Genomic DNA, 11,237 nt, shown 5'->3' with positions numbered 1-11,237 from the left:
ACTTGTATCAATAAGCATAGAATAATTCTCCAAGGTTGTCCTATTAATAGATCATGAGTGGTGCTTTCTCTTAAAGCCAAAACCCACTTAAAATAGGAATAAACACTGAATCCAATTCCGAATAGGAATGGAAACCAAAAGAGAATAGGATTAGGCCATTGGGCCTTTGGCTGGACAACATGGGCATGAGCCCAACAAACTCCCCCTCCATCCAAGGGGCCAAGTGTGTCTTCAAGTAGAGTAACTATTGACAGGCTTCATGCCAGCCAATTTTCTGCAAAATTCATGTTTATCTGCAACCACCGCCTTTGTCAGCATATCTGAAGGATTTTCATCAGAGTGTATCTTCTCAACCTCAAATAATTTCTCTTCCACGGCCATTCTTATCCAATGATACATTCTATTTATATGTTTGGTCTTAGAATGAAAAGTGGAGTGCTTGGTGAGACAGATAGCACTCTGATTATCACAAAATAAGATGTACCTTGGCTGCTCAAAGCCAAGATCATTAATAAACACCTTCATCCATAATAGTTCTTTGGCACCTTCTGTGACAGCAATATATTCGGCTTTTGTGGTGGATAGAGCTATGCACTTCTGTAGTCTAGATTGCCAAAAAACAGCTCCCCCTGCAAAAGTGATCAAATAACCGGAAGTCGATCTTGAATTATCAAGATTACCTCCTAAATCAGAGTCTGTAAAACAAACAAGTTCAGGCTTGCCATTGCCAAAGCACAGCTTCAAATCTGCAGTACCTTTCAAATACCTTAATATTCATTTTACTGCATCCCAATGTTCTTTTCCAAGATTGGAAAGGAATCTACTAATAGTACCAATGGCATGTGCAATATCTGGTATAGTGCAAACCATAGCATACATCAAGCTACCAACGGCAAAAGAGTAAGAATACGAGACATCTCCTTTTTCTCTTCATCAGTAGATGGACTCTGACTAATACTCAATTTGAAGTGTTTAGCAAGAGGTGTACTAACCACTTTTGCATCTGTCATATTGAACCTCTTGAGTACCTTCTGAATGTATTGCTTTTGGGACAGAAATAACTCCTTTCTGTCTCTATGTCGGTGGATTTGAATGCCCAAGATTTTCTTTGCTGGCCCCAAGTCCTTCATCGCAAACGATTTGCTCAACTGCTTCTTAAGGACTGCGATTCTGGATTTATTCTTGCCAGCAATAGGCATGTCATCCACATAAAGCTAAATAATAAAATCATCATCAGAGAACTTCTGGAAAAATACACAGTGGTCTGAAGAAGTTTTCTTGTATCCTTGTTTTTCTATGACAGATTCAAACTTCAAATACCATTGCCTTGGAGCTTGTTTCAATCCATAGAGGCTCTTTTTCAATTTGCAGACATAATTTTCTTTTCCCTTAGTTACAAAACTCTCAGGTTGCTCCATATAAATCTCCTCATTTAAATCACCATGAAGAAAAGCAGTCTTGACATCCATCTGCTCAACCTCTAAATCTAGACTTGCGGCTAAGCCTAGAACCACACGAATAGAAGACATCTTCACAACAGGGGAGAAAATTTCATCAAAGTCAACTCCCTTCTTCTGGCCAAAACCTTTAACAACTAACCTCGCCTTGTATCTAGGCGCAGAGGTATGGTTATCTTGCTTTATTATGAATATCCATTTGTTAGATAAAGCTCTCTTACCTTTCGGCAATTTTACTAACTCATATGTGCCATTCTCATGGAGTGACTTCATCTCATCTTTCATCGCTTCGATCCAATGATCTTTGTGATTATCTTGCATGGCTTCATCATAATTCTCAGGTTCTCCCATGTCAGTCAAAAGTACATACTCATCAGGAGGATAGCGCATGGATTTTTGCTTCTCCTTTGTAGATCTTCTAAGAGAGGTTTCAGGAGCATTCGTAGTAGTTACCTGTGCAGGAATTGGTTGCTGATCAACCACAACTTCATCAACTGGAGCATCCATAACATCTATACCATGATGATCATTTTGATCTTGGTCACTATCTCCATCATTGTCTTGGGTTCCTTCATGTGCAATAGGTGCCTTAGCAATTGAAACTGGATCAATATCAACTAAGATCTCATTACTCTGAGAATCTATCTTCTCAGCTTTGTCAATATCTTCAATAGTTTGGTCTTCAAAGAATATTGCATCACGACTTCTAATAAGTTTATTGTCAACTGGATCATAAAAACGATACCCAGACTCATCTTGACCATAACCGATAAAGATGCACTGCTTAGTTTTGACATCCAGTTTCGATCTCTCATCTTTAGGAATATGCACACAAGCTTTACACCCAAAAACTCTCAGGTGATCATAAGAAACATCTTTGGCAAACCAAACTCTGTCTGGGACATGACCATCCAAAGCAACAGCAGGAGACAAATTGATAACATAGGCAACGGTGTTAAGTGCTTCCGCCCAAAATGTATTTGGAAGTTTAGCCTCTGAAGTAAGCATCTAACTCTCTCAACTAGAGTTCTATTCATCCTCTCTGCCAAACCGTTCAATTGAGGCGTCTTGGGCGGAGTGTTCTGATGATGAATTCCTTGTTCCTTGCAATAGTTATCAAAGGGACCACAATATTCACCACCATTGTCAGTGCGAATACATTTTAATTTCTTCCCCGTCTGTCTCTCAGCTAAGGCCTGAAATTCCTTAAACACACCAAGTGCTTGATCTTTAGATTTCAAAGGATACACCCAGAGCTTACGAGAATGATCATCAATGAAGGTCACAAAGTAAAGTGCACCATCTTTTGACTTTACTTTAAAAGGACCACACAAATCAGAGTGTACTAGCTCCAATAAATCGGACTTTCTTGAGGGAGGATGACTATGAAAGGAAACCCTTTTCTGTTTGCCAGCTAAACAATGGATACACCTTTTTCAGCTTTGCTTGTTTCAATCTAGAAAGAAAACTTTTCTTAGCCAGACACGTAATCCCCCTATCGCTCATATGGCTCAATCTTCTATGCCACAATTCTGATAAAGTATCACCTTCCACCATATTTATTGAGTCATTAAGAATAGAGCCCTGTGTCACATATAAATAACCAGACTTGACTCCGTGAGTCACTACTAACGAGCCCTTAGTGAGCTTCCATTGGCCGTTAAAGAGGGCATTATGGTAACCTTCATCGTCTAATCTTCCTGCGGAGAATCTACTATCCAGCTAGTCTCATGAGATACCAAATTGATGACGTTTTCATCATAAGAAAAAAGAAGGTCATCTCGAACAATAGCAGCAACATTGTTCTCGTTATTTTCAACTTTCTTTCCTTCTCTAGTGTCTTGATTCAACTTGCGGCAAAACCTTTTGATGTGTCCTTTCTTGCCACAGTGGTTGCATGTAATATTATAATATTTGGACCTTGACTTACTTCTACTTTTACCTCTATTCCTAGAGCTTCTTGTTCTATCTCTCCCCCGGTCTTCTGTAACCAAGATATCTGCTTGTGAGGACGAACCCTGAGATTTTCTCCTTAGTTCCTCGTTCAACACACCACTCTTGGCATATTCCATGGTCACCTTACCTCCAGGAGCTGAATTTGTCAAAGAAACACGAAGAGTTACCCAAGAGTCCGGCAGAGTATTAAGAAGCCAAAGTCCTTGTATCTCATCATCAAAATTAACTCCTATTCCAGATAGCTGATCAAGGACGCCCTACAAATCATTTATGTGATCAAGGATAGGGCTGCATTCCTTGTATTTAAAGGTCATCAATTGCTTTAGCAGAAATAATTTGTTGTTCCCGGTTTTTGGAGCATAAAGAGTCTCTAGCTTTTCCCACAATGATCTCGCATGTATCTCGTTCACAATATGGTTGCGAACATTATCTTCAACCCATTTCCGTATATATCCACATACTTGTTGGTGCTCGAAATCCCAATCTTCATCGGATATACTCTCGGATTTATGATCTGAAAAAACGGGTAGATGCATCTTCTTCACGAACAACAAGTCTTTCATCTTGCTTCTCCAAACATTATAATTTCTCCCATTTAAACATGCCATCTTGCTCATATTCGCCTCCATTCCGTAACAACCCGGATAAATAACCAAGGCTCTGATATCACTGTTATGTTGAGGAAGAGGCAAATCCGAAAATAAAGAAGATAAAGAACACTAAATTTTAACGTGGAAAACCCTTCAAAAAGAAGGTAAAAACCACGGGATCACAAAGATCCAAAAATCTCCACTATAACAATAAGAGGGTTACAAAATTTCTCCAAATTGGCTACACAACAAGGGCCAAACACGGAGCAACAATAGCAACAAGAGCAACAACTAATCAATTGAAGAAAGAGTACAATTCACAAAAACAAAGCTGCTGTTCGAGGCTCGAAATCAGATGCTACGAGCATCCAAATCCGATCTCCACCACTCAAATCCAATACCAAGATATTACAAACACTTAGTCAAAATTTCAGCCCGATCCAACGGTTAACGAATCGGAAAACGTGATTTGAATTTGGCTGGTCGGAATAAAAATCTGCAGCAAAACAAATACTTTTCTTCTCTCTTCTCTCTTGATGAAAGCTCTCTCTAAACCACTCTTATGTGCTTAAGTCTTTCAAAGACTTGTATCAATGAGCATAGAATAATTCTCCAAGGTTGTCCAATTTATAGATCATGAGTGGTGCTTTCTCTTAAAGCCAAAACCCACTCAAAATAGGAATAAACACCGAATCCAATTCCGAATAGGAATAGAAACCAAAAGAGAATAGGATTAGGCCATTGGGCCTTTGGCTAGACAACATGGGCATGAGCCCAACATCAAGGTCATGGCTTTTTGATATTGTGAAAGGTCATCCTTTATTTTGTTGAAAAATTTACATTGACCCTTGAAAATATGAATTTCACTCTTTAAGAAATGAAGAGATGTTTTGTCTTATGTTTTTCGAGAAATAAAGGATCACTTACTCTTGATTGTTGCAAAAAGATAATTTTTTTTACCCATAAATACGATATTTTTGTATTGAATATATGAAGCAAAAAAGTTTAAGAATTTAGTTCTCTTCCAATCAACAGTATTCTCTTCCACTCCTTTGATGTTCTCCTGTGATCTTCTTAAGTATTCCTTTATATCTAACTAGTAAATATGTCCGCTGTCACGATCCAAATTCCACTAAAGGTCGTGATGGCGCCGGACACCACTGTCAGGCAAGCCAACCAAACTACCTAATTAAATTCTCGTTTTAATACTCTTGAAAACTATGACTTTCCGTCATATTTACCAGTAAAAGATAATCGTTTCAAATCAATTGAATGCTAAGCAATTAATACAAAATACTTCATAATCATCCCAGAACCCAGTGTCACAAGTGCATGAGCAATTTCTAAGAAATCGAATAAAGTACAGTAATTGTCCGGAACACAAATTGGATAGAAAGTAAATACAATGCTGAGAGAGAGACTATACTAGCTACGGGTCGCCTCGAGAAATACAGCTCACCTAGTCTCCGTATCATCCATGCTGCTACGCCCAGTATGCCACTAGTAATACCTGTACCTCTGCAACAAAATGCACAGCAAGTGTAGCATGAGTACGAAAACAACGTGTACTCAGTAAGTATCCCGCCTAATCTCGAAGAAGTAGAGACGAGATGACAACTTCGACACTTACTAAAGGTCCAGTAATAATATTATTAATGCGATGACTCACGGATTTATTAAGAACAACAGTAGATTCAAATGAATCATGAAACAGGTAAAAGTTCCTTTTTATTAAAAGTCTCCGGATTCATAATTCATTGATTAACAATTATCTCAAGTCGGGGAGAGCAGATATCAATATCAATAAATCTCAAGGCAAGCAATACAAGCATGCGCAACTCATGCCGAGGTCGTACGGCCCGATCCAACATAAATGTAAAATGTGCACTGCCGAGGGTCGAACGGCGCGAACCATAGATGCATCTATTACCCCGCTCGCGAATCATACATGCGACGCGGTCAAATTTAAGTAAACAAGCACCCTGCTCGCGAATCACACATGCGACGCAAGTACACATAGAAATTCATGCTCAAACAGCAAATTTTAGGATTTATCGGGGAACATTTTCCCAAATAAAAGCCAAATTCTCTTTTCAACGATTTTAAGAAAAAGAAGTTTTAAATTCTCTTTAGAAATTCATTTTACCAATTTCGATAGGATTTAAGAAATTTAACTGTCAATAAGATTACAGATATTCCAAGTATAGCATGCTTCTGGGTCCTAGACTACCTGGACTTACATATTAGTAGCTACGCACGGACTCTCGTCACCTCGTGCGTACGTAGCCCCCACAAATAGGAGCACATAATCAATTATTTCACCTATGGGGACAATTCCCTCTTACAAGGTTAGAAAGGAGACTCACCTCGCTCCAAAGCGTACTTCCAATACCAATAACGAGCTCAAACTCTCAATTTGGAGCCGAACGATCCAAAACTAGATAAACGAGGTAAGAACTAGTCAATACAAGCTCACAAGATCGCATTCTAACTATTTAAGCAACTTCCCAACCTTAAACACAAGTTTCCTAAAATCCGACCCCGGGCCCATGTGCCCGGATTCCGAAATCTTTTCGAAGAAAGTTGTTCTTTATAACCTTAGGATCAAGAATACGTGATTTCTACTTCATTCCATAACAAATTTCATGGTTGAATTTTATTTTTAGCAAAACCCTAGGTTTTACTCTATTCCCATGACTATCACTAATCTCTCTCTCTCTCTCTCTCTCTCTCTCTCTCTCTCTCTATATATATATATATATATATATACATATATATATATATATATATTTTTTTTTTTTTTATTTGTTAATCTACCCAAAACTCAAGTATTAAACTCACATTAATTAGAAATAACTTACCTCACAATGCTAGGTGGAATCACCCCTCCAAGAGCTCCAATATCGCCCAAGAAATGAGTGAAAATTAACAAAAATGGCCTAGAGCCCGAATAAATGAAGGCCACTGCCTTCTGCGATTTCCGCATGTGCGGTCCTGGGCCGCACCTGCGACCACCGCTTCTGTGGAAAGAAGACCGCTTCTGCGGTCTGGGCCGCTTCTGCGGTCTGGGCCGCTTCTACGGACAGGCCCACCGCTTCTGCGAATTTAGGGCCACATCTGCGGTCTTGGGCTGCCTGGCCTAGAGCCGCTTTTGCGATAGATGGACTGCTTTTGCGGTCGCACCTACGGTTTAGCAACCGCAGGTGCGGTTATGACAACAACCAGCAGCTTCAGCCTTCCCAAAGATTCCATTTCGATCCGATAGCCACCCGAAATCCACTCGAGGCCCCCGGGACCCCAACCAATCATGCCAACCAGTCCCAAAACACATTACGGACTTGCTCGAGGTCTCAAATCATATCAAACAACGCCAAAATCATGAATCGACCTCCAATCCAAGCTTAATGAACTTTAGAATCTTAAAATTCTACATTCGATGACGAAACCCGTCAAATCACGTCCGATTGACCTCAAATTTTGCACACAAGTCATATTCGACATTAAGGACCTACTCCAACTTTCGGAATCGGATTCGGACCCAAATATCAAAAAGTCCACTTCTGATCAAACTTCTCAAAACCTTCAAATTTCTATCTTTAGCCAAATAACTCCAAAATAACCCACGGACCTCCGAATTCACTTCCGATCGCGCTCCCAATACCAGAATCACCACGGAGCTACTCCCAGACTCAGAATCCCAAACGGACATCGATAACACTAAAATGCACTTCAACCCAAACTTATGAAATTCCTTCCAAAATGCTAACTTCCACAATAGGCGCCAAAATGCTCCCGAGTCATCAAAAACCTGATCCGGGCATACACCCAAGTCTGAAATCATCATACAAACCTGTTGGAGCCTTCGAATTCCAATTCTGAGGCCATTTACTCAAAAATCAAATCCTAGTTAATTCTTTCAACTTAAAGCTTCCGAAATGAAAATTCTCTTCCCGAATCAACTCCGAACTTCCCGAAATTCAATTCCGACCACGCTTGCAAGTCATAATACCTGAAATGAAGCTGCTCATGGCCTCAAACTGCTGAACGGCGCGCTAGAGCTCAAAACGACTGGTCGGGTCGTTACATCCTCTCCCACTTAAACATACGTTCGTCCTCGAACGTGCTAAGAACCATGATGGAGTTGTCCAAAATTACTATTTAATACCCGAGCACCTACCCGTGCCACCACAACTCAATTGGGCACCCTATCTCGATCCATCTGAAAGATATCCTTTTTCACTTAAGCAAATAAGCCTTAGTGCCCGATTCCAACATCCAGAATTCTCTGCCAGGCTTGTTTCCATCATACGAACACCGTATCAATAACTACCCGCAACACCAAAATATGACCGCGTACCTTAGCTGAATCCACACCTTGCACCACTTTGTTCACAGGACCACAATAACATTCTCTGATCAAATTAGTCGAAATTCCACGAATCTGATGCTCCCATTGCACCTCATGACCTACATAGGTCTTGCTCTAACTCTTATAATACCGCCAAGACGGAAGAGGTGTGTAGAAATTCATAACCAACTGCCGAATCAACAATTCATCAGGCCTATACTCGTGACAAGAAGCATCACCTCATTCTGAACCAAATAATGGTATTTTCTCCTTAATATACTTCATATAATCAGATTGCACTGATTCTAAATCCAATGATCTCGTCTCGCCCAGTACGAACCGCTTAGGCAATAAGCCACCCCGGACATGCTCAAAAGTCTCATATGATTCCACAATGTGCCAATAGGCTATGAACTCGAACGTGACAAACGGAAAACGAACTCTGAAAAGAAAATCCAATTACCCCGCTCGCGAATCATACATGCAACGCGGTCAACATAATTAAACAGATACCCCGCTCGCGAATCATACATGTGACACGGGCACACAGCTGATATAAGTTTTCCTCAGGAAAAGAGGAAATAAACACATAAAAACAGATACGAGGAACTGTACTCGACATCACACTGTTGCGGTGCGTAACCCGATCCAAACAACATACCCATAACGGCGTGCCATCCGATCCACACATAAAATTCACCTAAGGAGGTACACACCGAGCTAGATTGCTCATTACAACATGATACCGAATATCGGTCACAAGCACGCTAAGTGCATAAGATCATCCCTGGGGAGACATATGGCGCTATAAGCTACAAAACTCAAGCACAACTGGGGTGCGATATACGATCTGAATCTCAAGAGCCATTCTGCTCATATAACATCATCTCTACTCGGAACCTCAACACATAAGAAATTCACCAAGCCGTCTCACAACTCATATGGCGCAATATATCATTACATGAAATACCTGACGACGAAATAGTACCCCGATTACTTCTCTAAAGGAGCGCATTGCTAAAATGAACACATCTGGCCTGATATAGAGCCCATATTCACATTTAGATCCATCCACAGACCTCAAGCTGATTTTGATCACATTGAACTAGGCTAATATCCTTTCGAAGGTCCATAATAACTCCTTTTTTCTCATAGCACACGAGAACTACCATCATAACCGGGGCAATCCTCTACGGTCCACAACCCAATAGGTCGAGTGCCCTCTAAGCATAAATTCTCAAATTAATGATATCACCACCGTCTTCATACTTGGTTTAAATCTTCAATCAATTAAGTGACTACATGCCACACTTATACAATCTTCCTGTGGGGCACGCTCCCACAACCTTCCGTAACAGACAACAAGTATGCGTATCCATACCACCAGCCGCACTAACGCTGAGAAAGCGTTCAAGAATCCATAACAGGATGCAAGGCCTTTTTCATAAAACACCGATCTCAGGTGACGCTGAAGACGATACCCACTTACTTTAAACATCGAAACACCTTTACTGCTCATCCGAGCTAGTGACGTCCTTGTCAACACCGAACTGCAACCTTGATCCTCACTTCAAATTCCATACCACTCACTGCACCCAACATGCCAATATACGATAGAACACGATTTTCATCATAACTCCGTAACCACTAATAGATTAACACTTCATCATATAAAACTTTTCACTTAACTCACTTCAGGAGAACCATAGCAACACACAGGTGAATTCTCATAACCGTAGAATATGCAAATCTCTAAGTAGTGGTCTAAGCCACCATAGCCCTTCCGGGATCCGCCTACACATGACAGGCCATAACAGTGGAATACTTCTGAATAACATCAATTACGGCGGTCGACAAGCGTCACACGTGCCGTCACAAATCACTTGCATAACTTGATCACGTTGAAGGAACTGATCACTACCACTAATATGCCAATTCAACTATGGCTAACCAATCTATCTTCTTCCAAATTAATTCTTGATTGCCTTAGAAATAATAATAACTCCATTCAACACATAACACACTCCCTCCACACTTATCCCGAGTGAACTTGAATCACGAGATCATGCTGTCTCAAATCCTACGAACCATTTCATACCTCCCAAATGCTACACTGCAAGTCAAAATATCATAGAACATTCTGTGCCTCTTCTCATAAGCTGCTACAAAGCTTGATTCTTAACTGTACCTATAGGCTCGCAATCATTAGGCACCATGCTTTGCCCCTTTGGATCCACTAGGACCGTTGTTGAGAGCCACCCGTTCTGACTTGGCCCCGAATATAATCAACTCCATGAATCTTCTAGCACATGAATACCCTCTTGACGAAGCACCCGGCAGAATCACTTCCCTTGAAACCCGCATCTATACAAGGCATAAATCCTGAATCCTTCCCCAAGTCTGAACATGAGCCGATAAAGCCAACCATAGCATACCTTTAACAATTCCTTGTAAAAAGTCTGGCTCATGAGGAGGAGGATGTGCCTCCGGAAAATGTTGTAGAGGTTGATGATGAGTAGACTGCTCAGGAACCTGCTCCTCTTGTCGGGAAAACATCAAAGAAAGCAGTTTATATGAAACAAAAGAAGGTTCTATCTGAAAAAGATGATGAAGAAGGTGAAGATGGAAATGTGGAGAAGGAGAGAGTAGAAAAAAGAGAAGCCTCTCAGAAAGAGGCCAAGTGACAGTGAGGAACCTAGTTCCTCAAAGAGGGCAAGAGTAGAACTATCTGAGCTTGAGAGGAGAGCGAATTTGAAGAAGCAGAAAGTCTGTGGGGAGAGCATTTGATTCTGAGATTCTTGATCGCTCAAGCATGAGGTAGTTGGTGGAGATTTGTGACTTCCAAAAATGACTACTTTTTGACATCAAGAGTCCAAAATAGTATAG

At 40.7% G+C, this 11,237-nt stretch overlaps 1 protein-coding gene across 1 annotated transcript in view; it reads left to right on the top strand.

The window, feature by feature from the left end:
- The window catches only part of LOC109220604 (cytochrome P450 71D8-like), a 14,824-nt gene extending 3,789 nt beyond the window's left edge, over positions 1–11,035 (top strand). The window contains exon 2 of the mRNA XM_019385062.1: positions 10,871–11,035. Within this exon, the coding sequence (XP_019240607.1) occupies positions 10,871–11,035 (165 nt within the window). The remainder of the gene's footprint in view (positions 1–10,870) is intronic.
- The last annotated feature ends 202 nt before the right edge of the window (positions 11,036–11,237 follow it).

This window comes from Nicotiana attenuata, unplaced genomic scaffold (assembly GCF_001879085.1).
Source record: "Nicotiana attenuata strain UT unplaced genomic scaffold, NIATTr2, whole genome shotgun sequence".
NCBI classification, from domain to species: domain Eukaryota; kingdom Viridiplantae; phylum Streptophyta; class Magnoliopsida; order Solanales; family Solanaceae; genus Nicotiana; species Nicotiana attenuata.
The sequence above is the reverse complement of the archived record's forward strand: the minus strand, read 5'-3'. Positions and strand labels throughout refer to the sequence as shown.